This window comes from Sebastes umbrosus, chromosome 20, assembly GCF_015220745.1.
Source record: "Sebastes umbrosus isolate fSebUmb1 chromosome 20, fSebUmb1.pri, whole genome shotgun sequence".
NCBI classification, from domain to species: Eukaryota; Metazoa; Chordata; class Actinopteri; order Perciformes; family Sebastidae; genus Sebastes; species Sebastes umbrosus.
In genome coordinates, this window is record NC_051288.1 from 24,180,609 (window position 1) to 24,208,379 (window position 27,771).

General features: G+C 39.3%; 2 protein-coding genes across 2 annotated transcripts in view; one reads left to right on the plus strand and one right to left on the minus strand.

Moving 5' to 3' along the window:
- Positions 1–1,202, minus strand: part of tbkbp1 (TBK1 binding protein 1) — a 66,501-nt gene extending 65,299 nt beyond the window's left edge. Inside the window, exon 1 of the mRNA XM_037754821.1 lies at positions 1,062–1,202. The gene's annotated coding sequence lies outside the window, so the exon portion shown is untranslated. The remainder of the gene's footprint in view (positions 1–1,061) is intronic.
- Positions 1,203–10,944: 9,742 nt separating this feature from the next.
- pdk2a (pyruvate dehydrogenase kinase 2a) lies at positions 10,945–21,005 on the plus strand. Its single transcript, XM_037754822.1, has 11 exons — positions 10,945–11,195; positions 12,885–13,026; positions 13,531–13,602; positions 14,921–15,105; positions 17,063–17,152; positions 17,312–17,389; positions 17,788–17,867; positions 17,972–18,070; positions 19,372–19,482; positions 19,839–19,952; positions 20,125–21,005. Exons 1-11 carry the CDS (start codon positions 11,078–11,080, stop codon positions 20,266–20,268), a joined length of 1,233 nt encoding a protein of 410 aa, XP_037610750.1. The 5' UTR covers positions 10,945–11,077; the 3' UTR covers positions 20,269–21,005.
- Positions 21,006–27,771: the final 6,766 nt, after the last annotated feature.

Below are 27,771 nucleotides of genomic sequence, written 5' to 3' on the forward strand. Positions count from 1 at the left end.
TATACTTAGCCTGATTGTACCGTGTTTGTATTATGAAGCCATAAATACTCCACAGAAGAGTCCAACAGTCCACGGACACCTTTCCATTAAAAAGTCCAGCTTTACTTTTGGTGCTTTAGATTAAATATTGACACATTTTCATTTTTACTATTGGCCTTAATATTCCTAAATATTCTCACAGGGTCTTGAGTTTCTGCAGGACAGAAAAGAGTGTTTGTATATTTTCTTAGTCAGACGATCATCCGAGGGAGTGATGATATACAGTGCGAGTTCAGCTGTGCTGTCTGTATGAAATGCAGTCCTGGGAGCTGTTACCTAATCTCAAACATCATCATCATCATTCAAGATATTCAGGACATTGCGAGCGTTTCTGATGAGAGGAGAAAAGGATGAGCAATGTATGCATCTATATTTAGTCTGATGAGCAGTGTTTGTATTTCCAAGACAAAATGTTCCAACAGAGAGCAGCACCCCATTTTCCATCCTCTGTTAACCTCTTGTTTTACAGCAGGAATTAGGTAACACAAACCCCCCCAAAAAAGCTTATATATATCTATATTCTCCAGTGCATGGGGATATAAACTGTTCAGTTTTAGAGGGCTGTTGTGAGATTATTCTGAGACTGTTTGTGTCTGTCTCTCTTGGATACTAACACGCAGGGATGAAACAAGGCCAGAGAACAGATGTAGTCTACTTTTGCTGACCGCTTTATCCAGCAACACTGAGCTGAAGTTGAAGGTTGCCTGCGGCCATGGCATCACTCTGCTCTCTGGGATGCTCCTGATGCTGATGCTGATGCTGAGGCTGAGGCTGAGGCTGATGCTGCCACGCGTCTCCTTTAAGGAGATGGATACGCATCAGCTGCAAATAAATTGCGCGTACAATAAATAAACAGATGATGATTTTCTTTAAAAAATCTTGCATCCTCGTCTCAGAACGAGGCTGCTTGCTGGGTGCGATGCCTAAAACATAACATGGCATCCAGTTTGCTCTGTGCATCCTTGTGCACACATTGCATCCATCACATGAAAGACACAGCTTGTATAAAGAGGATAACTCACGTTGATCGATCCGTAGATGCCATCGCTGGAGAGAGATGGAGGAGAGAGCAGAGCACCCCCTTATAAAAAAAAAAAGCTTGACGGTGTGTCCAGTGCTCGGTAATAGCTGCTCCTCCGGTGCTCCTCCGGTGCTCCTGTGTGCTCCTCCGGTGCTCCTCCGGTGCTCCTCTGGTGCTCCTCCGGTGCTCCTCCGGTGCTCCTGTGTGCAGAGACTTGCACGCCTCCTGTAGCTGCTCCTGTGCAGGACTGAGCATCACACCGCTCCACCGTGGAGCCCCACTATATGCACTACAGTGTGGGATGGTGATGGTGATGTCGCGGGAATAGCAGCTCTCCTTTTCAACGAGAACATCTACACTGTTCAGAATCTCCCAGTAGAATAACAGTAAAGACCTGATGGCAGCAGGGTTGCCTTTATGTTACTGTAAAATTAACATTATTATACTGTCGCTGAAATTTACAGCTTTGTACTGTTAATGAAAAATACTGTTTTTTTTTATTAATTTCACAGTATATTACAGTTAATTTACTGTTTAAAGATACATTATATACACTGTAAAAACTATTTAAAAAAAAAAATTTCAAGACATTTTACATTTTTTGTCTGTATTTCAAAATGACAAATTTACATGTTTCATCTGTGATTTATATGTAAATGATCTTAGATTTACAGATTTTTTTGTAATCACAATCGTAATTATCTGTATTTAAGCTTTTCTTGATCTTTTGTAAAGATAATTATTCTGTTTTTTAGAGGTTTATGACTCACTCTATTTTAACAATTAATTTAAGTTAGAAGAAAAGGATTTCATGGAATTCTAAAAATATTTCTTGTAAAAATACAGATTTTTTTGCAAAACTTCTGATATAATGTAAATTTTGGCTTTTGCAACGTAAGATTACATGTTTCATTTGTGATTTATATGTAAATGGTCTTAGATTTACAGTGTATGACTATTCTAACAATAAATATATGTTAAAAGTAAAAAAAATTGTAATATTACAGTTATAAATACTAATTATATAAAGATAATTACAGATATTTTTTTTACAGTTTATTTATGTTAATTAACGGACAGTATTTTCCCGTTTTTTTACACTTTTTTTTTTACAGTGTAGCTGTTTTTCACCTTTCTTTTACATTATCTTACTGATTTGTTTTAATGCACTATTTAGGTTGTATCTTTTACATACATTTTAATAAACATATTTTTTTGTCTAGATGAATAGACTTAGCAGGTCACAGACATAGGAATAGTCACACTAAATACAATTAAAGGCACTTGTTAGGAAAAAGGCTATAATAGACTTGTTGACACTTTTCCCAAAATGTGTGTCTCTAGCTGCTACAAGCACAGAATGCAAACCAGAACAACATGTGAGTGAAGAACAATAAAGCTAATTCACTGATTTTACAATCATGTACAATGTACAAGCCTCACATGAGCAGATCAGGTCCCAGAATTAAAAAAATACTGCATGAAACTGCATTAATACGGTTGAAATCCTGCTGTAAATTAACAGCAATTGTGTACAGTATGTCTGTCTGAGAGCAGCTCTCTGCACAAAACATCCCTTTATGTAATAATCACATATTTATTGTCCCAAATCAGACACACAGAGTCCTCCGCACACAGCAGAGGGAGTGAGATATAAGAGGAGTGGATTCACAGCACCAACAGTCCAACAGCTTACATTTAAAGCCACATGGCTCCACCAGTAACCAGATCCTCTCTATACATGAACACTGTTCACACCTTCTGTTTTACAGACTGTGGAGGGAAAAGTGTCTGTAGTGTCTGAATTGGCAAACTACATAAAGTGTGAGGAGACCGTTTATAATGGTCTCTCTGTTATCTGTCTCTTACAGTCTTGACCCTGATCTGGGTCAATGTCCCACTTCTGTGGTCAACATAACCTGAGCAGAGGATGACACATTGTTGTTTCATTGATGTGTCCTTATTTTATATTTAATTAACTCTTTAGTTGATTTGGTTTTAATGAAAACTTGAAAATGATGTTCCACATGCTGTGCATCCCAGCTGGGTTTTTCTTTTGTATCCTATCATTAGATGTCTTATTCTAATCTTTGTTTTTTTAATATTCAAATATTTTTATTTCCTCTCCACATAAGTTATATTTTCTACACTTGACACCTTCCTACATTTAAATGAATGATTTGGTAGCACTTTTCATGGCGTCCGTGTCTATAAAGCATTATAAGTATTTTATAATGACTTATAAGGTCAAGTATCATACTTTTTTACAATTGCTGATCACTCACTGACAATTTCTTGCAAGGATTCTAATGTATTATATTACTCATAGTTGTAATATATTATAATATTTTTGTAATGCATTATAATGTGGTTATAAATTACTCTGTCATTGTTTGCTTTCAGTAAAAAAAAAAATTTTTTACAACGTTTTGTTGTGTTGTTCTTCCATATAGATTTAATAATATTGTTTTCCCCTTTAATTAAAGCAAACAATGACTACTTAGAGTAACTTATACTCACATTATAATGCATTATACCTACATTATAAGTACACAAAAGTAGTACATGCAGGTGTTTGTTTCACACTTTTGGCCATATAGTGTAAATAATTGTTATTTACTTACTTTGAGTCCCCAAAGAGCAATTCTATTGAATAAATGCATACAAGTACTCTTGTAGTTTACAGTCCACTGCAGTCGGGACATCATGTGTCATCATGCTGAACTTTAAGCCTTTTGTTCCACATGTTGCATGACCCCATATGACCTTTATTTTTACTGCTTGGGTGGCGTAAAATACTATTTTAACCAATATGGATTATACCAGATGGAAAAGGGGGATATTTTATGTGGAAAATATGAGCTTGATCAGAGTCACTTTTACCAGTATGTTATAAAACATCATGCAAGGTGTTGCTTAGCTCCTGTAATCTACCAGACTGTCTGCTTTGGGCTCAGTAAGGTCACCAATACTGAATCTTGTGGTGCTCTTCAGGAATGTGCAGCTCCATAAACCTGCCTGTGTTACTGAAATCAGGAACAAAGTCTCTCACTGTGAACTGAGAGTTTCCTGCAGGAACAGATGTGAGTGAAGGATTCATAACTGCAGGCGTTCACCTTTGGGGGATGGTTCTTATCACAGCGTTTCACGACTCTCCCCTTCCACTGATTTGGTGCTATTCTAGTGCATTAAGCCCAAGATAGCGGCGTCATCTGAGAGTTTGATGACATAATTATCAGGGTTCATGTTTCTGCAGGCGGGTATATGTGACTGTAAGCGGGACGGAGAGCACACAGTGACAACAGACAAGAACGCATACAGGATGTGGAGAATAAATAGAATAGAATAGAAGTAGAGATATAGAGTAGAGATTCATGCCGAGGCTCTAATGAATGTAGCTTTTTACATGCACAAACATAGAGTTCAGTTATTATAGATAGATAGATAAATAGATATAGATAGTGATTTGCATAGTTTTGCCTCATAAAAGTAAATGAGCCAAGTCTTCTTTCAGATGTTCTTTCACCTTTCATTCATTATTCATCCTGATGTCAAATCCTTCACATCACCGTGACGACCTCAGCGATGTTCGTGTGACACTTTAACCCTCAAGTCTGTCTTCGAGGAAGTTTGTTTTTAAGGAAATGTACTGAAGTTGCTGCCTGGATTATGGATGGTGGGCGACTTTGACACCAGAGAGCTGGATCTGCGTCATGAGTCCTGTGTGTTGTTGTGTTTTGGCAACAGAAGCCCGTTGGTTAAGCTTAGGGAGAGATTGTGATTTTGGTTAAAAGTAAACATGCCCTGTGTCGTGATTCAAGTCAGTGTTGACTTTTATTGATATTTAACCAAGTCGACCATCTTTCCCAAACATTAACCAACTGCGTTGAGTGTCTAAACAGAAACAGAAACATGCAAAACTCACTTTTTCTCACTTTCGTTGACGGTAGTACGTTTCTTCCTAAATGTATCTGCAGTTGCAAATTACATCACATTACAGTAGTATATAAATGTCATTTCTAGGAAAGGGTTGCTCTGTGATGTCTCATGTTAAATGTCAATAACAGATCACGCAGCACAGCTGTTGCCATTAACCTGCATTTATGTTTATTTTATCAGAGGACCTCACACTTGGTGGGTGTATTGCTCAGAACCCAACAGTGTGCAGTGTTGAATGTGGTGCAATTTGACCAGATGGTGGCGCTACAACAATGAACTTTACGTTTGGACTGTAACCTTTTAACCATAAGTCTCAGAAGCAAAATTCTTCTCTCTTTCCTGGATTTTGTGGATCCACACAAATCTATCCATGTAAGCCACGCCCATTTGCGGCTATTGATTTTCCACCATTTCGAATTGTGTTCAAATCAGATTTTTTTCGCTGCTCCTCCTGCACATTTTGAGCAATCGGAACAAAATTTGGTACAAAACATCTCTGGACTAAGCCGTAAATAGTTACCTTTTCAGATTTTTGATATTCCGTAGAGTTTTGCTAAATCTGACCCTCAAAGTTAGCTCAAATGCTGTGGGAAGGGCTTATATTACAAAAAAAAATCATATATTTCCTGAATGCTTCGTGCTATTGGGACCACATTTGGTGGACATGTGTAGATATGATGTCTGAGTGACCATGGCAAATTTGGTGCTATTTGGCCAATAGGTGGCGCTGTAGCAGCATCATCTAACTATAAAGGAAGTATTCTCGGTCTGTCTGTGTATGTATGTATGACTGTTCTTCACATATCTCGAGAACCGTCCATCCAATCAACTTCACACTTGCCAGGTACAAGAAGCCACGCCAACGGGTGCAAGCATCGCTTCTGGGGGCCAAGCAATCGGCCCGTTCTGGACGGGCAATGCACAGCCAGTCATAAACTAGTAATTTGACTAATATCTCAGTGCAGCAGTACAGAAATGACTGTACGCCTGGTTAACAGGTAGAATTTATGAGCAGCAATCAAATCACTTTTTATGTTCGTTCAGTTTTCTGACAAGAGAAACATCAAAATGTGTAAATGGGAGCAGCTAAATCATGAGTTTGACTATATTAAAACAGAGCAGGAGAGGACAGAACGGAGGTTTAAACAGCTGAGATTCAGTTCAGTCTTTCCAGCTGCTGAACAGATGTTGGCTGTGATGCACTTATTTTGTTGTCAGAGGATGAAGAAGAAGAGATTTAGATGTTTTCCTGTTGATTTAGCATTTCAGTGGTCTCTACAGAAGCTCCTGAAGCTCAACATGATCCGTCGTCTAATTCACGGTGAATAAATCAGGAACAAATCTACATTAAAACTTTTGTTGAAATATTAGTTCTTGGCTACGTGACCTTAGAAAGTTCACTCACAGGTCTTTTCTCTCTTTCATTTATACTTTTTTCATTGTTCACAATCAGCAGTTCCTTTCACAAAGATTACAATGATCCTCTAAAAGCTCAATTCATATGCTTGATTAGTGGAACGTCTTCTCTAATCTGCATTTATGTAGCGCCGCCATTATCATGAATAGGAACTAAACACGCTGTGAATGTTGTAATGATTGCGCCGGCCAGACAAATTGAAGAGTGGAAGATGTTTGAAACTTTAATCAGGGGGAATCTTTTGTTCTGATGAAGTTGCACCCTGTGAAGTGAGTCATTGGTATTTAAATGAACCCCAGTCTGCCCGTCAACAGCTCCCCCTGGCCTGCAGCCAGAGGAAATTTCCACTGGAGTTGTTGTTGTCCGGTTCCACACTCTTCAACCAACACAACGCTGACCGAAGGCCCGACACATTTATGCCTGATACGCCCGGCTGTTTGTTGACAGGGGGGGGATAGGAGCTGACTACCGGCAGGAATGTAGGCTGATGGAGAGCGGAAAAGTACCGGGGGCATCCAGTACCAACCCACACTACACCCCCACCTCTGACCAGTAAAGCACTCTCCACTAGATGTGTCTCCAGGGCCAGTTTCAAACAAGGCCAGCCTGCACTTTCAGGCTTCAACACAATCAAATCAAACTTATAGACTGGAAAGACCTCTAATGTGTCATGGATTCATAAAAGAGAATGTGCTGCTACGTTTTATTGACGACTGACTCACCACAATTAAAACAATAATGACGAGGAAGAACCTATCCAGTGGTTTCAGCAAAATAAAGCATCAAAATTAAGTACTCATTATGCAACACTGAAAACGGCCCTTGGGACTGTTATTCAGGGACGTATTAATCCGACTTTTTCTCTTCTAATACCAAAACTCAGGTTATCTGCTGATCCCGATATTGATCTGATACCAGTGCTTTGTTTTTCCCACATTTATAATCTGTATACTTCACTGCTGAAATGAGTCAAACGAGGCCAGGGATGAATCAGTGGGCAGCCCAACGTTACTTAATGAATAGAACTGATTTATACAATGATACTGAAGAAGAAACTGTATTTAATGTGCATCAGTCACCTCTGGCTGATACCTGATCTGCTTCGGTCAGTATCTGTGCTCATGGGCAGATTATGAGGCACTGGGCCTTAAACACAGATATGCAAATGAGCAAGACACGCAGACTTTATAATTGTTTCGCCTCTTTTTTGTTGTTGTTTTGTGTCTCCTCGTAGTCGTTACGCATGTGGTTTTGTGTCACTTTGTAATTGTTTTGGTCTTTTTGTAGATAGATTTTTTTTTGTGGATGTTTTGCCCCTTTTTGTAGTTGTTTCGTATCTTTTTGTGGTCATTTTGAGTGTCTTTGTGAATGTTTTGCCCTTTTTTGTCATCGTTTTGCGTCTCTTTGTAGTTGTTTTGTGTCTCTTTGTAGTCATTTTGTGTCTCTTTGCAGTTGTTTTGTGTTTTTGTGTAGTCTTTTTGGGACTCTTTGTAGTTGTTTTGTGTCTCTTTGTGGTTGTTTTGGTCTCTTTGTAGTGGTTTTGCGTTTTTTTTTTTAGTTGCTTTGTGTATCTTTTTGGTTGTTTTGTGTCTCTTTGTAGTTGTTTTGTGTCTTTTTGTGGTTGTTTTGCCCCTTTTCATAGTCGTGCGTCTTGTTGTCTCTTTGTGTCTCTTTGCAGCTGTTTTACATCTCTTTATGGTTGTTTTGTGTCTCTTTGTAGTTGTTTTATGTTTCTTTGTAGTTGCTTTGTGTCTCCTTGTGGTTGTTTTGTGTCTCTTTGTGGTTGTTTTGCCCATTTTCCTAGTCATTGTGAGTCTTGTGGTGTCTTTGTGTCTCTTTGTAGTCTTTTTGAGTGTCTTTCTAGTTGTTTTAGTTGTTTTCTAGGTGCTTAATAAGGATGAATAGACAATTTTATTCATTAATAAGGATGTTTAGAAACATAATTGGTTGACATTACAAATCCTACTTTTCACATTAGTGTGCTGTAAACTGCTAAGCAAATGAAATGAACTGGCCTATAAAACTCTTTTTACGTCACTGCCCTCAATTTCCTGTGGTCGAACCCAAATAAATCTCCACAGCTAATAACTCACCTGCTGACTTAAGGCCTTTTTCTGTCCCGGCAGGAGCTCCTTCACTTGACTGACACATGTTGGCCTCCTGTACTCTCTTTCAAAGGACACATCTGCATGAAGGACGACACAATCTGCTGCGACTGGCAGATTTAAAAGTGTTGCGTGACAAGTGGCACGTTCTGTTGCGGACTATTTAAATCCAGACTATACTGCAAGCAAAAACATAAACAACACCTGGATGTGAAAGATGCTGATGTCTTGTATCACAGGTGTCCCGCTCAAAATACCTTCAGCTGAAAGATGAAATCCTGTAAGAGCTCGGTTGGAGCTGATATAGTAGAACAACAACTGACATTTGAAACAACATGACTAATACTTGTTTTGGATATTGTCTAGCAGGGATCAGCATATTATCTGCTGCGAGCTGGCAAAGCTGAAATGAGCCGTGTTATTTTGCGGTGCAGATTTCTGACTAGATTATTACTTTATTGCCTCCCACATGCATGCACAAAAGGTGTAAACTAATGATATGATGGAGAGGCAGGCCAGACTGGCTCTATAAGGACAACTCCATCTGTACAGACACAGCCGCCGCTTATGTAATGGGAGAGATTTGACCAGGACACTGTGTTCCCTGACAAAGGCATTTCTATTCAAAACCATGTGTGGCAAGCCTCCAGCGAATCATTCACAGAGGGTGAACGTCTGCCCATCAGGAAGTAAACAAGGAGCAGAGGGCGTCGGACTGGGTTATCATCCTGATGAGGACGGAGGTGGGTGAAACTCTCTCCTGAGTTAATGAGCAACTTCAAACTGCTACAGATCTGTTAGTGAAAGTGACTCATGAATAAACCCGTCACAACTTTATTGAATTGAATAAAAATCCACCTGAAATCATCTGCAAAAGGCCTTTTTAGTACATCTTCATTTGTTTTCTGTGGGTGTTTTTATGGGAATGTGGATCTTTCAGATAATGTTCTGGAGTGACTATATGGTTTGCATGTTCCACATGTTATCGTGTGTCATGCAGTCTGGGACTCGCACTGGTCTGGTCTTGGTCTTGGTCTTGACTTGGTCTTGCCCCCTCAAAGTCTTGAGCCCTGTTTGGACCGCAGGAACTTTCCCTCTTCTTGATACACTCTGGTCTTGGTCATGACATGGTCTCGGTTTAGGTGGTCTTGACTACAACACTGGTGCTTGTCACCAGATGTAATGCCATTTGCGTCTTCGTCTGTAATTTTCGACCTGCACGTTTTGCATACTGCAATTCATTTATTGTTGATTTGTTGGATTTGGCAGTTGGAAATCAACCAACTTAAAGGGATGTTTGTAAGAATCAGAAATGTTTGTTAACAGCGACACCTGTGGCCGTTAAGTCAACGAAAGTCAGCGTTGGGCTCGGGCTTTGCTCACTCTAAATAGACATGAACGACCATCGCTCAAAACAGTGAGGTGACACACGTCAGCTAAAACCACAATATCACTATATTTCACCTGCTTGGCAGTAATGTTAGCTGACCAGACGAAGGTCTCTCCATGAATCAATGCTGATTCTAGTGTTGGCTTTTCCTGCTTCAGCCTCCGGGAAGAAAAGAAACGTTATCGCCTCCCGACTGCGCCCACAGGGAGACACCGGCACCCGGTCGGAGACGACAAAGTAACTCGGTGCAGAGCCCCGTCACTTCACAAGACACGGGAAACCTCTGTTGGTCTGGAGGAGCTGCAGCAGTTATTTCTACACAAACGTCCACTGTACATTCACTAGATATTCTCAGAGCTAAACTAACTCTTCTGCAGTGTGGAGTGAGTGTGCAGACACGTGTACAGGTGAAGCAAGACAGCGAGAATGCGCGCAGTGTGTGAGTGAGCAGGCAGAGGAGCAGAAACTCCGGCCACACGCGAGCGCGCATGGGATCCTGACCTGGTAGATTTATACGTGTAAGAAGTTACAAACAGTCCCTTTAACAGTAGGATTATTTATGGCCAAAACACGTGTTACACCCCTACATACACACGTTTGTGCACTTTTTGGCTGGTGCTGTTTTTCATGTTTTGGCACCAAATAGGAAATCTCCAACTTAAAGCCAACAGTTTGTGTTTGTCTCTCTCCTGTTTTAACATAACAAAGACCCCCAGGCACAAAGCCAGCTCCATAAAGTGGCCTGATGGTTGTTTTCCCAGTTTGGAGTGGAAGAACTTGACTGGCCTGCTGCACACAGAACCTGAATTTGAACCCTTTCAACACCTTTAAGATGAACTGAACACCGACTGAGAGCCACATTTAGCTCATTTAGGTAGTTGTTTGTGTTGATGGCTGATTAGTTAATTACCTATTTCTATAATGAGAGGAGAAGCTGCCCCTCTGCTCTGAACACTAACCCCGCCCCCCGGCGCTTCCTATTGGCCAGTCTGGAAGATAAATAAAGAATCCTGTCTTCCTATTGGCTGCAGCTCGCTCCATGTCTCTGCTCGCCTCCTCTGTGTGTTTGAGAGCAGCTCCTCCGGTCAGTTGAGGACGGACAGCTGGTATCTTAGTATCAGACGTTGTGGTGACTCTCTCTGCAGCCAGAAACCTCCTAATCAACCATGAAGTTCGTCAGGTTCATCATGAAACACGCAGCTTTGGCCAGCGTGCCCAAACACATCGAGCATTTCTCTAAATTCTCTCCCTCTCCTCTCTCCATGAAGCAGTTTCTGGATTTCGGTGAGTATTGATCCGCCTTCAGTGGCTCATTTTGATCAAAACATCTAAGGATCAGTGTGCAAAAGGACTGTTCTCTAAAGCTTTAAACCTGGTTATTAATGTGCAGTGATTCAATGAGAGAATATCTAATAATGCATGTTGTAAAATGAGCATCCAGGCTGCTGTGTGGAGGGTTTCTCCTGCAGCAGTATAGTGCTCATAGTGCTCATAGTGCTCATAGTGCAGAGTGTTGCATCAGATCTCTGGAGCTCTGTGCTGCTGCTGCTCTATCAGGCCCTGTGTGAAGGACACAATCAACTCCTGCTAATCATTTTTATTAAAAAAAAGTCTTTCAGCAGCTTGCAAATGAACTATCATGCAAAATGTGCAGAGTGTTGCATCAGATCTGCTGCTGCTGTTAAGCTTACTGTTGTATTCAGAATAATCTTTATTGGCTAAGCATGTTTACACATACAGGGAATTTGACTTGAATTTTAGACTGCTGAGTTTGTCACTTTACCTTTATTTACCTTTTACATACTGTTTTACAAACACATATATTACTTCTCATCATGCATATACACACTACATCCTGTTTACATTCAGTTTTCCCCACCTAAAATACTGTCTCCAATACAATTACAAATTTATATTTACATTAGGCCCACTATGTTAAATTTACTTATGTTTGTATTTATTTGAACTGCAATATTTTATGCCTTAGATTATAATTTTGCTTGTACTTGTGAGATTGTCTGCTGCTGCTGCATCAGGCCCTGTGTGAAAGACACATTCAACTCCTGCTACTAATTACTATTAATTTATATATATATAAAATAAAGTATTTCAGCAGCTTGCAAATGAACTATTATGCAAATGGTGCAGAAGAATTCAGGATTATTTGCAGAGCAAAATGCTTCTATCCAGTTTTTGGACTGGAGCTAATGTTTATTTTTCATTATTTATTAATAATTTAGTGCACAAATTGCTTGTTTTGTCCAACAAACAGTCCAAAAGTCCAACATATTGATCCAGCATCACTAATGATCACTCTCACTATTGATTAATTTCCTGATTGTTCTTCTTTAGTCTCTAAAATGTCAGAAAATTGTGAAAAAATGCATCAGAAATTCCAATCAACAGCTGTTTTATTGTCTGTCTGTTGTTTTTGTAATTACTTTTATTGTTTTTGTATTCATATTCATAATCGCCCATGTAATAGATAGATAGATAGATAAATATATGTACTTTATTGATCTCAAATCTGGAAATTCTTGCACAGAAACAGTAAATATACATATCAACACTAGAGATAATATATATAGTATACACAATATAAAGAATATATTAGAATGCACTACTACAACAAGCTTAGAAAATATAAAATATGAACATAGAATAACAATAACATACTATAGCAAAGTGCGCAGTGACATACCATATAATATAATATACTATACTAATACTTGGTTTGTTAGCTGATATTTTGTCCTGTTTTATATACTACTTACTAGTGCTACATAAATAAAATCATTATTATTATGGTCCAAAACCCAAATATGTGCAATTTACTATCATTTAAGTGAAAGAAAAGCAGCAAATCTTCACATTTTTAGAAGCTGGAAAACAGATCTGTCAGCACTTTTGCTTGTAAAATGATTAATTCATGCTTCAGCTCTAACTATTATTATATTCTCTGTGCTTATTCAGGTTCCATCAACGCCTGTGAGAAGACGTCCTTTGTCTTTCTGAGACAGGAGCTCCCCGTCAGACTTTCAAACATTATGAAGGAAATCAACCTGTTGCCTGACAAACTGGTCACAACCCCGTCGGTGCAGATCGTTCAGAGCTGGTAAGTCAAACCAGGACAATGGGAGTTCTGTATTGTTGTGATCCGAGTTGCATAACGTCTCTCAACTGACGTTATCCTAAAAACAAAAGACCAAATGGAGTCTCTCAGCCTCAGTGGTGACTCATTAAACCATGTTTGATAGCAGATTTCACCAGTGAGACTAGTGAGACGTTTAACAGCCACAGCTGGTGACTTTGTTTCTGTCCATGTAGGTCGGTCGGCCAAGTTGAACTCCTTCCAGCTCTGAGCGGGGGGTTGCCTCCCTGCTCTGAACTTTACCCTAGATTCTCGTCATATGTCACGTGACCTTGTTGTCAAGAGCTGCTTTTCTTTCCTTTGTGAGGAATGAACTGCCTTGCCTTGTGTCCTTACAGAGACTGGAAAGGCAACCCCCCCTTTAAACCATGAACTTTCACTTATATAAAACCTGCAGGCTCACCCAACTGTTATTTTACAACGTATGTTTATGTGTGTGAACATCTTTTATTTATGCTTTTTTGTCAGGTACATCCAGAGTTTACTGGAGATCCTTGATTTCCTCGACAAGAATCCAGATGACTTCAAAGTCCTGGGAGAGTAAGTTCCTAATTTTCCTCCTAAATCTCACATTTCAGACGGAGGAGGAGTTTCATTTCATTCTAAACTGTTGGTCAAGTTTTCAGAAACAACCCTCCCTGACCCTTCTCTGTATGGCCTACATAAGGAAACGAGACCATCGGCGAGAAGATTGTCTATTTCTATGTAGTTATTCTGGGTCTGGGTGCCACCGGGTCAGATTCCGGCCAAATCAGACGAACTCTTTCAGCTCAGACTCCATCGGGACCTCCGGCAGCGACCAGCCCGCCGCGGACAGACCCAGATCGGGCTTCGCTGCCACCTTTGACCTGTAGTCAGAGCTCCGGCGGGAGGTAGAGAGCTCCGCACCCGGCAGCAGCCGCAGAGAACGTATATTGCTGAGAAGTAAAAATCAATTATCCATTCCATTGCAACATCAGCGCCCAGCACCATTTTGGACTGAAAGCGACTACCGGACGCTAGTAAAACGTCCACCAACAAAATTATTTCTATTCTATTGTCAATAATACAGAAATGGCCTGTGTTGAACAATAAAATATTCTAAATATAATAAGTTTTCAGTCCAAAATGGCGTCAGAGCTGTAAAATAAACACCGTAGTTTCATCTATTTGCTTCTATACTCTTTGGCAGCGGCTCCTCCTCCGACCAGGAGCAGAGCTTCACCTCGCTGACACCGACACCGCCATAGAAATAGAACAGGAGTAGAGCGGATATTGAACTTTTTTTCCGCTGTCATTAGACTAGTACAAAAGAAAACGGTGATTGTTGTTAGTTGTTATGGATACAACACATGTCAGTGAGGCCGTAAAGTGTGGTCGCAGCTTGCCGGTAGCTTGTCCTTCCCTGCAGCGGCGGGGATTACATATTCCTTGTGCACTCTGGCTCTCTATGCTTCGTAACGTTACTACTCTACTGCTAGTTTTACACGGTCGCAATGGTCCTGTTCTATTCCTACGGACACCACACTGCTGGAGGTCCAGGCCGTATCGCTGGGCCCGCTGCAGGGAAGGGAGGCACACGAGAACCAGAACCAGGACTGAGCGGGGCAGACTGTCAGACCCTGCTGCAGTAAAATGAGACTCTGGTGCTCGGAAACACTACCGCTTTTGTCCACAGGGGCCGCCAAAACACAAAATAAAAGTTCCTCGTAGTAACTTTAAATGAAGCCTGAAGATGTTTAAGTTGCTTTAGGCTGCGTGATTATGTCACATTGTTGGGAAAAGGAAGATGTAACTGATGATTTTTTGATGCCACACGTGTCCTCCTGAACCACTCTATAACAGAATGAATGAATATCTTTGTGTCCTTCCTCCCCAGGTTTGTGGACGCCTTAGTCACCATCAGAAACAGACACAATGACGTGGTGCCGACCATGGCCCAGGGTATCATCGAATACAAAGAGGCCTTCCCCCAGGACTCGGTCACCAACCAGAACATCCAGTACTTTCTGGACCGCTTCTACATGAGCCGCATCTCTATCCGCATGCTCATCAACCAGCACAGTGAGTTCAACATTCAGTCTCTCACATTTCACAGCTAGAGATGCAGTATATCAGGTTTAGTTTCTGTTCCTTCACACAAATATGAGCTCAGGATGAAAAACGTCCTCCAAACTAGATTACACACACAGAAACACACACACAGAGCCTTAATCTGGTTTTATTCTTTTTGCTTTGTGTCTGAGACGAATATTTTTAGATCATCATGTTACATTATTATTATTATACTCTCTCTGCTCGACACCCAGAGGCAATAATACATCTCTACCCTAAAATAATCGTCGTCTCACAAACTTTGTTCTGTCACATTCATTATAAATGTTCATGTGGGATGGTTTTGTTTGTCTGGGGAGCAGTTTGACTCGAGTCTTCACATCATAAAGTTTATACTTAAACATGCAAAAGGGATGCAACTCCTTCCTGTAGTCACTAATTTAGTTTAGATAGATGTCCTGTCCTCATGTCAAAAGTCAGACATTAAACCCCAAATTGCTTCCAGTGTATATGAATTATGTAATTTGCTTTGGACACATTTAATCTACCAAATGAATGTATTATAACATTTCTAACTAGCTCATATCTGATTTGGCTCCAAACACGACCCATAATTTATTGTCTTTTTGATTGAGTCCAGTTTTATTCATATCATATAATCATAAAGCTGATCTATGATGATAAGATGCTATTCAGAGTTGTTTGTTATGAGCTCGTAGAGTTATCGTCATCATCAGTCATGTGGAGCAAAGACTGTTGATGGATATCATGTTGTGATAGTGTAATCTCTCAACACTGCCGTCACATGAGGGAAAACCATTCTGCTTTAATGAGTTTACAGCAGCAGCTCACAGCTGATTTACTGTTTTCTTTGTCTGCACTTATTTTATTACTGAAGTATTTCTTGTGTTATTAGTGTTTCTGGCACCGAGTATCAGACTGCAGCACTTTCAGGGTCCCAGCTGAAATGTGCATCTAGCACTGAGTATTGAAAAGTACCAAAAGTTTGCATCAAATGCTTCCTCAGATTCAGATTCTTGTTTACTTGCTTTGATTAGATATTTTTCGGGCCTCCCTTCTTAGTCGAGTAGTTGACTATTCATGCTTTTTTCATGCTGAATGACTTATTTCCAAGAAACCTATGAGCTCATCTCTGGTAAACACACGATTTAAAGTATGGATGTGCATCTCAGGCAAAAATACTATTCGATAATCACTGGGAACTAGTCGATGTTGTTCGAACAGTGGAAGAGGCTAGTGAAAAGACTAACAAAGATGGTTTTGTTGTTTCTGTCGTGTTTGAATGAAGTGTTGCTCAAACAGCTGATCTACCAGCTGAAACTACGAGGGCCGCTGCTCCGTGCCGCGCATCAAGCACACACACCTGCGGCGACAGAAAAGAGCCGAGCTGAACGTGCCACACATGTTTTAGCGGTAGTAACGTTACTACCAGGTGGCGCCTGCGACAGTTAAAACAAGGGAACATGTATTGTTTCAAGACGAGCAGATAATCGCATAAACTATTAGATTTATTTATATAATTGAATGACTATTCTTAAAATCGAAACTCATGACCCATCCCTAATTTAAAGAGGTGCTTTTGTGTGATTCTTTGTGGAGAAACTCAGTTTTACAAATCTGTCGATTGTGTTAGTCGACAAAGAATTTCTTTAGTCAAGGATGCTAATTTATTCAACTGAAACAACTGCTTTATTTTAAGACAAAACAAACACAGGTTTGGCTGATTTCGTCATGGTTTGGTAGAAAAACATTTTTATATTATTCAATATGAGGTATCAAAAAAAGGATCATCTTTGCATCAGTACTCGTATTGTATTGGAAACAGTTCAAATAATCTCCAGCCCTAATGTTTTACTGAACTTGATGTGTTGATGGTCCAATAATTACAGATAAAACCACTTTGTGCTTTCTGTTCTTCTTAACTTGGTTCTTTTGTTCTCTGCAGCTCTTATTTTTGACGGGACCCTCAACCCGGTTCACCCAAACACCATCGGCAGCATCGACCCTCACTGTGAAGTCGGAGACGTGGTCCAGGGTAAATATGACTTATGTCTGGAGTTAAATGGGCTGAATGAACCTTATCTAACGGGACAAAGAACAATCGTTTTGGTGGAACCTTTCTACTTTAACATTAAAGTTTTTACAGTTTGTTTTGTATCATAATTATTATCCTCTTTTTTTTGTTTTTGCTCAGATGCCTTCCACAGTGCCAAGATGTTGTGTGACCAGTACTACCTCCGCTCCCCTGATCTCCTACTACAGGAGATGTGCAGTAAGCTTTCATTCATTTAATCCGGCAGGTTAAGTACAAACCCACTCTTAATGCCGCCACCCCGAGGGGCAAAAAGTCCTCGTTGTTTGTTCAAAGAGATTTAAATAAAGAAGTCCTCTGGAGTGCACATACAGTATGAGTGTTTGTATGTGAATTAGCATCCAGTCAGACGGACCCGAGAGGCCTCTAATTACAGCGTCGAAGCTCAAGTAAAAGGCTAAACGAGCCCGGCTGACTGCTTCAGACAATATTGACACACGGACCCTTTCCTCTCCGTCCTCTCCGACCGTTAAACCAGAGTTTAGCAGAATAATGGAAAACATCCACGAGCGGCGAGGATAATGAATTTTAAATGAAGCGGAATGAATTAAGAAATTTGTTTTTGTTTTTTTGTGCAGGCAAGAAGAAGAAGAACCTTCCGATAAGCATCGTATACGTTCCCTCTCACCTTTATCACATGCTGTTTGAGCTCTTTAAGGTGACACACATCTTACAGTTCTGAATTACAGACTACTGAATGATATCACAATGAAAAGAGCATTTAAAAACTACTTTTATAATGTTATATTTCCCTTTTTGCAGAATGCTATGAGAGCCACCATTGAGACCCATGATAGCAGCAACAACCTTCCACCCATCCAGGTCATGGTGTCTCTCGGAGACGAGGACATGTCCATCAAGGTGGGTTGCACATCACATTACAGCTTCTTCAAATGGACAAATAATCGTGTGGTTATATTTCCTCCCTTCATATTCACATACTTATTATTAATAACAGCAGGTGGATTAGTGTTTTGAAACAGTCTGTGGGTGTGTTTTTATGTTTGTAATCTCTGTAATGTGAACCAGCTCATTTATTAACGAGTTTAATGAAGCCTGTAAAGATGAGACGCTTTCACCGAGTTAATCTTTTACGCCGTTGTTATCACACTAGTTCAAATCACTTTAAATTAATTAAACGGCTCTATTGAAAACACAGCGTGATGCTTTCAAAGCAAAGAGAACCACCTTTTTTTTGTCCTCCTCTAAAGCGGTTATGTAACGACTTCACCCTCAATTAATCACCGAGCCGACCGGAAAGCAAAGCTACTAAACTCTGATCAGATTACCTTCATGGACCTTCATAAACCTGGTGTTAATACCATGTTGTTGTTGTTACCTGGACATGCTACTGCTTGTTAGGACTCATACATACACAGTCAATGATGCACCACATATTTAAGTCTTAGCTTTCTGCTGCAAAAAGAATGAACGCTCTAGTTATTATGGTTTTTATTTTACATAGATTTAAAGGTGTTATTGATAACATTGCCGGGCATTTGTCGTCAATCTCAGCCATTTATCCTTTTTTTCCACACTATCTGACGTCACAGAGATACCACCTGAAACGTCATTTTACTATTGGCTCACAAGCCTTGTTAGAGGTGGGAACCAAACGTCGGATGTCTTCCACAGAGATAAACAAAACATTCATTTTGGACCTGACAAAAATTTTAAAATGATTAATTCACAATCATAATAATTTTTTTATGGAAAAGCCATACTGTTGTATATAAAATATTCTTCTACATAAAAATGTTATCAATAAGACCCCTTTAAACAGGATCATGCAAACAACGTTTTTAAAGGGTTAAAGATTGAAATGACAGTGATAAAGCCGACGTTGATTTAGTTTGCATTCTCTTTTTAATGCATCTTTTTGTCTGCACTTGCTAATGGAGCATTAGTCTCCCTGTATTATATGTTTGCTGTGATGTCCCTCCTCTACCAGTTGACCTCTTGCACATTGACCATGACGATATGTGGAGTAAACAAACAGAAAGCCACTTGGCTTTTAGTCCATGTGTTCAGGACAGGCGGGCTCTTGTCTGCTGGCATCACCTCGACCTCTTCATGTCTCAGCACTGTTCAAGGACCTCCCGTCCTTCTCTGTCCTTTTCCTCTGCGCTGTCTCATCTCTCTGTTTCTGCCTCCGTCTGCAGGTGAGCGACAAGGGCGGCGGTGTCCCCTTTCGGAGGATGGACAACCTGTTCAGCTACATGTACTCCACCGCTCCCACTCCACAGATCGGAGAGAGCACCCGGCCTCCGCTGGTGAGTAGAGATACAGGCGGTGGGGGGTGCCAGGATTTCATTTTTTGATTCGATTTCACTCCTACATATATTGACAAAACAAATTTAGGCGTAAAATGCTGTTAATTGTACCATATGGCATTTTGTGTTCTATACAGCCTACAAGCGTCCAAATGCTCATTTTATTTAGACTCTCATGCTATTTTAAGATTTTAATCCTGGCATCATTTTCTCAGAAAATGACTGGCCTACAAGCCACAAAGCAAACTTGACAAAAGACCTGTTTGTTCCGTGGAAGAGCTGCTGCTTGCAGTGTGACGGAGAACAAAGCCTCCTTAAACCCTTGATCCCCTCTCTGTCTGTCTGTCTGTCTGCAGGCTGGCTTCGGCTACGGTCTGCCCATCTCCCGTCTCTACGCCAAGTACTTCCAGGGGGACCTGCAGCTCTACTCAATGGAAGGCCACGGCACAGACGCCGTCATCTACTTGAAGGTGAGCCAGACGCGGTGATCGTGCATGAAACCGCGACAAGACGCCAAGAGTTTGAAAGTGTGCAAGCACTGAGAAAAAAAACTGCCTCGTGGTTGTTCAAACAAACTCTTGCAGATCTGCGGTGCCAGGTTATGACAGGATATTTTGTAATTACATCTTCCTGTCCCTCCAGGCGCTGTCCACAGACTCCATCGAGAGGCTGCCGGTGTACAACAAAACCGCTCTGAAGAACTACAAAGTGAGCCAAGAGGCCGACGACTGGTGCATACCCAGTAAAGAGCCCCTGGATCTGAGCGTCTATAAGGTTCCCAAGTGAAACTGTCCTCCGGGCCTGGTGCTTCAAACCTACACACCATGAAGCCTTCACATTTTCTGTCTTCATATTCCCATGTCGTCATCTGTCGAGGCAGATGTGGGGCACCGAACCTTTTTCTACTGAGAGGGTCATCTCCAGACTAAAGAGAGCCCTCTTATGTTTTAGTCAGGGTTTAGCAGTAGCATGCTGCTTTCAGCCCGTGTTGTCATTTTTTTGGGTTCTTCATAGGAAACTAGAAAAAAGCTACTAACAGAGCAGAGAAGACGCCACCTCTTACACTTTGGAGACGCAGCTAGAGACAGAGGCAGCACGTTACGGGTGTGGTGACTAAAATAAGTGGGAATATGAGCCGGATGTAAAGGAGGGTTCAAATATTCCAGTTTAAGACGCCACACGTGCAGTAAGGTCATACAGCAGATGTTTGAGGAGGTGTCTAGTTGAACAGGGGGAACCTGTTGTTTAACAACTAGAAGACAACCTGGGGCCTCATTGCAGAAACTTCCTGAGTCTGAAATCCTTTCTTATCTCAGTTTAGGTAATACGGAAACATGTTTCCTAACTGCATTTAGGAGAAAATCCTATCTTATTTTAGGATGTCAATCGAACATTTTGTATCCGTTCAAAATGTATCTTAAAGCGTTTAAAAGTATTTAATACTCTTATCAACATGGGAGTGGGCAAATATGCTGCTTTATATAAATGTATGTATATATTTATTATTGGAAATCATTTAACAACACAAAACAATGACAGATATTGTCCAGAAACCCTCACAGGTACTGCATTTAGCATAAAACAATATGCTCAGATCATAACATGGCAAACTGCAGCCCAACAGGCAACAACAGCTGTCAGTGTGTCAGTGTGCTGACTTGACTATGACTTGCCCCAAACTGCATGTGATTATCATAAAGTGGGCATGTCTGTAAAGGGGAGACTCGTGGGTACCCATAGAACCCATTTACATTCACTGATCTGGAGGTCAGAGGTCAAGGGACACCTTTGAAAATGGCCATGACAGTTTTTCCTCGTCCAAATGGAGCGTACGTTTGGAGTGTTATTTAACCTCCTTCGCGACAAGCTAGTATGACATGGTTGGTACCGATGGATTCATTAGGTTTTTCTAGTTACCTCCGCCAACGCCGAAGGCCTAGGAAGGAGGTTATGTTTTCACCGGCGTTGGTTTATTGGTTTGTTTGTCCGTTTGCAGGATTACTCCAAAAGTCCGCGATGGATTTGAATGAAGTTTTTTAGAGGGGTATGGCACCTGTAGATTCGGCATTTTTTTCATATTAAACTCACAGTTGAGTTCAACCAAAGCTCACTTGGTGATTGTTGGAAAGAGTAACGACGACGGTTTAGAGGAGTTTTATTTTGTTTCTGTCCCGTTTGAATGAAGTGTTTTACGATGCTCCGCTACGTACAACTGATCTCAACATTAACAAAAATACACGACGATGATGGCGCAAGCTGAACAGAGAGGGGGGGCGGAGGACTGAGCTGTTGATATTTTAGCTTGTCCATCTCGAGTAGCTTACTGGTTCTAATCAAAGACACAGGCGTGACCGGACGAGTGCCGATCGAAGGATCGAATTTACAGTTCTAGGTAGGATTTCTTAAGATAAGATGGGAGGTCTGAGATAGGAGAGGACACATCCGTGAGTTTAGGAATTGCTTCTGTAATAGGAATCTTTGAAACTTAAGTTAAGATAGGACAAGCAGTTAGGATATTTTTTCTGTAATGAGGCCCCAGAGATCTTGTAGGAAAGGTCACCCAAGCCTTATAGTAGCACCCAAAGGCTCATATCATTGAAATACTTGAAGTATCTAAAACAATACTCATGTTGCACCCTTTTTGAGGTACTGTAATAATGTTGGTTCTGTAGATTTGAACAAAGCGTATGACTTTTAAACTGAGTGGTTGTTGTGTTTTCTGCATGGATATTTGTTGGAGCTTTTGATATTTCAGCCGATTAAAGGTTTAATAATAATCACAGTATTCACGTTGACTGATAAGATACAGTGTTATCTTAACATCAGTCTCCTGGACCAGGCTGAATGTAATCCACTGTCTGTGCATTCATTGGCATTAATTGTAAAGAAACTACAGCACATTGGGCCCAAGTTCTCTCTGATATTAGCAGGTTCTGCAGCCACTGGAGGATTTAATGCTTTTAGCTGAGTTCAAGAGAAGCTTTAGTGTTATTAAACCCCTGAAGGCATCACATGTCATGTTTGAGTTCTCTACCAGTCTGTGATCCAGTGGAACCAGGCCAGTCTCACATTGTTTATTACACTGTGCCATACCAGGAAATCAATGTCCCGGGTCCATATGTGTTGAAAATGTCACAGTTTTCTTTTGTATTAAATTGATTTTAGTCATACAGTAAGTTAAAGGTTATTTTTATAGCTACACTTTTTTTGCGACTGAAATGATTGTACATAGTGTGAATACAATCCAAATAATAAAGAACAACTTAAGTACAAAATGCGTCTCTTGTGTTATTTTATTTCCTGCAGTTACGATTAATCGATTAGTTGTTAACTATTAAATTAATCGCCAACTATTTTAATATTTTTTTACGATTTTCTTATTATTTTCTAACAAAAAAAAGTCTGAATTCTCAGATTTGTATTTTAAAAGATTTGTTTTTTTATTTTATTTAGATTTATTTATTTACTTATTTATTTTAAAATCTCCGTTTTTCATTGTTATTGTTATTTTTTCATGGATAGGGGGTTGTTGGTTCATTGTGCTTTTTCTTTCTTTGTCTTTCTTAAAGTCCCTTGGTGTTGTGTACCTTTCCAATATTGATTGTGGCGCCCTTTTTGCATTACACACGCATCAGTAAAAATGTCAAAACAAGTTTAAATTCTCTGATTCCAGCTTCTTAAATGTGAATATTTTCTGGTTTCTTTCCTACTCTATGACAGTAAACTGAATATCTTTGAGTTGTGGACACAACAAGACATCTGAGGACATCATCTTCGGCTTTGGGAGACGCTTATCCACATTTTTCACTATTTTATAGAACAGACAACTAATTGATTAATCAAGAAAAAAATCAACAGATTAATCAGCAATGAGAATAATCGTTACGTGCAGCTATAATACTAACCTGTCTCTCTTTTCATACAGTGTACACATGAGACACAAGAAGCCAACAGAAGCTTATTATCTATTATTAGAACCCCCTTTAGACACACTCCCCTGATCTGAAACCACCACGACACTGTGACCCGTCTGTTTCCCCGTGATGACCTCTGTCTTACTGGGCTCTGGGCCAATAAGACATTTAAGTTTTAGAAGTGTGATCCACCTCGTCACTCTTTGTACCCTCAGCCAGAGGAACCTCTACGGACATAAATCTCTCTGTGGTAAGGTTTTTTATGTGCCTGAGGGTCTGGAGCTGGAATGGCTGCAGGGTAGAGTGTCTGAACTTGATCTCAGCAGCAGCTTCAGATCAGATCCAGTAACACTGGAGTAAAAACCCTCCAACGCTTTGGTTCTCCCTGTTCGTCCCACACAGCTGCAGGAGAACACAACATCCTACACTGATTGATATAATTAATCACCAATATATATATATATCATCAATATAATCAATGTGTGAGTAGACAACAGAGGAGATTGATTACACACTCAGTATTATGGCTGCAACTAACCCCTTATATGGTAACACTTTATAATAACCATCATTTATAAATGATGGTTATTATAGCAATTATTTTCATTGCTGGTTAATCTGTTGATTATTTTCTTGATTAATCGATTAGTTGTTTGGTCTATAAAATGTCAGAAAATAGTGAAAAAAGCCCAAGATGACGTCCTCAGATGTCTCGTTTTGTCCACAACTCAAAGTAATTCAGTTTACTGTCACAGAGGAGGAAAGAAACCAGAAAATATTCACATTTAAGAAGCTGGAATCAGAGAATTTACTTTAGTATAATGCAAGAAGGGCGCAAGAAGGGCACAATCAATATTGGAAAGGTACACAACACCGAAGGACTTTAAGAAAGACAAAGAAAGAAAAAGCACAATGAACCAACAACCTCCACCCATGCCTGCCGAGTCCCCCCTCCATGAAAATAATAAAAATAACAATAACAATGTAAGACAGATTTAAAAATAAATATATTAAATTATATAAATCTAAATAAAATTAATACCTTAAAATAAATAAATTAGAATAAATACAAATAAAGTAAATAAATAAAAAACAATCTTTTCTTAAAATAAAAATCAGAGAATTAAGACTCAATTATTAAAATAATTGGCGATTAATTTAACAGTTGACGACTAATGGATTAATTGTAACTGCAGGATAAAATAACACAAGAGACGTATTTTGTATTTACGTTGTTCTTTATTATTTGGATGGTATTCAGAGAATTTAGACTTCTCAAGATTTCAAAAAATAAATAAATACCCCACAGTATATAGTTGGAATGAGCTACACCTAAACCAGCCACAACATTAAAATGCTGCTTAATTAATTCATATTTTATTTTTTTTTATTTTGTTTTATTTTGTTTTATTTTATTTTTTTTTATTTTTTTTTATTTTATTTTATTTTATTTTATTTTATTTTATTTTATTTTATTTTATATGAAAAACACAACATTCTGAAAAGCTGTATTTTTTTTAAAGAGTATTTTAACTAAACTTACTTACCTTCTGTGAATAATCCTTATGTTCTTAATGTAAACATTTTGAAAGCAGGACTTTTACTTGTATTTTTCATTGTGATTTTTGCTTTTTTAAACTTTTACATAAGTAAAATTTCCAAAACTTCCACCACTGAGCAATGACTTCATGCACCCTAAACTGTTAAAGGGAATAATAAAATAATACATCAGAAGGATCAACAAAATAACTGCATCTGGCTTGAACTTATTTATGTTATGTTATCTCTTAAACCCAGTTGCTCTTGTATTATATATATTATTTGGCTAAGCATACGGGTTCTATATTTAATCTGGCACATATTCTCCGGGGATGCCCTCCTGTTTTTGTGGGTGAAAGGTCGTGCAGGTGACAGATGTAGAGCGAGGCTCGATTTACCGTCAGTCTCATGTTTGTTTACGGGCCAACAGGCCAACAGCAGCTGATCTAAATCCAGCCAGAGAACCAGGATGTTTACCCTCAGGCCTCCACAGCTACACCGAGGAGGGGAAAGAATCCAACATACCCTTCTCCTTATCTCATACAAACAAAAGGCTGATAAACGCTCCATAGCAACTACAGCAAAGGAACATCATGTCCAATATCTCTGCATGTTAGTGTGTACTCTAGTTCTTACTGACAGCTCTTATATGCATGAGGTGGGCAACGTCTTCAAATGGAAATGGAACAAATTCAAAGAAATCAATCAGATATATAACACAATGATTCCCAACCAGGGATACTTCTGCAGGGTACCACAGGGAATGTGGAAAGATTGTTTTGTTTTTTTCAAAGGTCTTTTTATTAATTGTCAATAATCAATAGAACAGTCGCTATGCAGGGAAAGCTAATTTTTTGTTTTTCTGAACAGCACATACCCATGACACAACACATCAATCATACCTGAGAACAACAACATACACACAGACAGCCACAGCTGGCAACACAAGACAGAACTGATTCTCAATCATGGATACATACAATTAAAACTGTAGAAAATACAGGGAGAGTATCCACAAATAAGTCATGAAATAATGAAGAAGAAAAAGAAGAAGAAGAAGAAGAAGAAGAAGAAAGAACAATCATATTTATTATGACAAAAATAAAATATCACAAATAAGGAACTAATAGTTAGAATAACTCAAAACCGGCTAATCGACTAAAGACCAAAACGATTGATTAGTGGACTAAGAGGGGGAAGACTTACATTTGTTTTTCTCATTCTAGTAAGAAACTTCTCTGCTGAAGTAATTCAGACTTCATGCCCACTAATAGTATTTTATTTTTAAATAAAATAACAGCATCTGTACGTGTATGTGCCTTAAAACTGTAGATATTAACACAGTAATTTCATGTGATTCTACAGTGAGTAAGCGAGAAATCGTTTTTTACATAACAATTGTGCAACTGTTGTTGTCCCAGATGGTTGTGTTAGTGGTGGCTGTTTGTAGCGCCGTCATGCTGGCTGCTCGGGGAGCTCAGACTCTCAGAGAGTACGAGCTTTACTCTCTCACTATGTTACCAGTCTAGGAGGCAGATGGAAGTTAAAATTCATCCATTATGCAACACACCATTCTCCTTTTTTCCCAGATGTTGTTTGGCTCAGACAGAACTGTGCTGAGCTTTTGTCACACTGATCTTATAAAGAGAATAGAACATTATTTTATATTAAAGACAATTACTCACAGAGTCGTGTGACACACTCAAGTTTTGTTTGACACGTAGTCCCATTTTCTGTTTTTTTCCAGACTGAGCTGAAGCTTTGGAGACTGGAAAATCAAACTATAGCTGCTGTGTTCGAGATAATATGACATACTCTACCTGTTATTTAATCAGTTTAATGATCGATTAGTCAGGGGACAGAAATTCAGAAAATCATTATAATTAAAGGAATGATATCAAACATTGTCTGGCTGCAGCTTCTGAAATGTGAAGATTTGCAGCTTTTCTTTATTTTCTGTCTGGAAACTTAATATCTTTGTTTTTTTGGCCTGTTGGTTGGACAAAACAACACATTTGAAGACATAACTTTGGACTTTAGAAAATTGTGATTGGCATTTTTCACTATTTTCTGACATTTTATAGGCCAAACGTTTGCGAAATTATTACAATAATAGAGAAAATAATCGTCAATAAACGTGGTTGGATGCAGCAAAAAAGGCATATCAGGCCTTTACACCTCACCAACATTTTGGACATACTGAAGTCAAAGAGACCAAAAGAGCCAAATAAATAAATCTAATTTTCCATTTTATTTATTCCTTTAACCTTTTAATTATACAGTATTTTCTGTCAATTTCATCTCCCTACATTATAGTCTTTTAAAGCAAGGTATACTAAATATGTTTTATTTTTATTTTTATTTAATCCCTTTAGCTATTTTATTCTAAAAACAGTCCAATTTCTTTTATTATTTTGTCTCCTTTTACCATTAACCCCCCAAAAGTCCTGCTTCTGTTTGTCTTACAGCCTTTGTTAAAACCTAGGAGTACTTTTCATTGATTTTGTATATATCTTACTTTTTTTCTGTGTTATTATTTCCAAAATATTGTGTTGTTATTATTGTGGTGATCATTGGTCCCATTGGTTGTCTATACCATACAAGTGAGGCCACATCCGCTTTGCCGGTTTGTTTTAAGCCCTGACGAAGACCTACATGTTTTTTTTAATGATTTAGCCACTATAATAAAGGCTTTTTGATATATTTCCTTCCTCGTTTGCCACTTGTTTTAATATTTTGGATTGCCTTCTTGTCTATCCGGATTTTTCCCTGTTTTCCAACAGCACGAGACACATTTTTACCTTAAGGTTGAATATACAGCGTTATCTTTCTTTAC

What these genes read in the sequence shown, in the direction of transcription:
- pdk2a (XM_037754822.1), top strand. Translation starts at nt 11,078, where the DNA reads ATGAAGTTCGTCAGGTTCATCATGAAACACGCAGCTTTGGCCAGCGTG. An exon ending in AGTCGGAGACGTGGTCCAGG is followed by an intron (nt 17,153 to 17,311) that starts GTAAATATGACT and finishes GTTTTTGCTCAG; the next exon opens with ATGCCTTCCACAGTGCCAAG. An exon ending in TGCTGTTTGAGCTCTTTAAG is followed by an intron (nt 17,868 to 17,971) that starts GTGACACACATC and finishes CCCTTTTTGCAG; the next exon opens with AATGCTATGAGAGCCACCAT.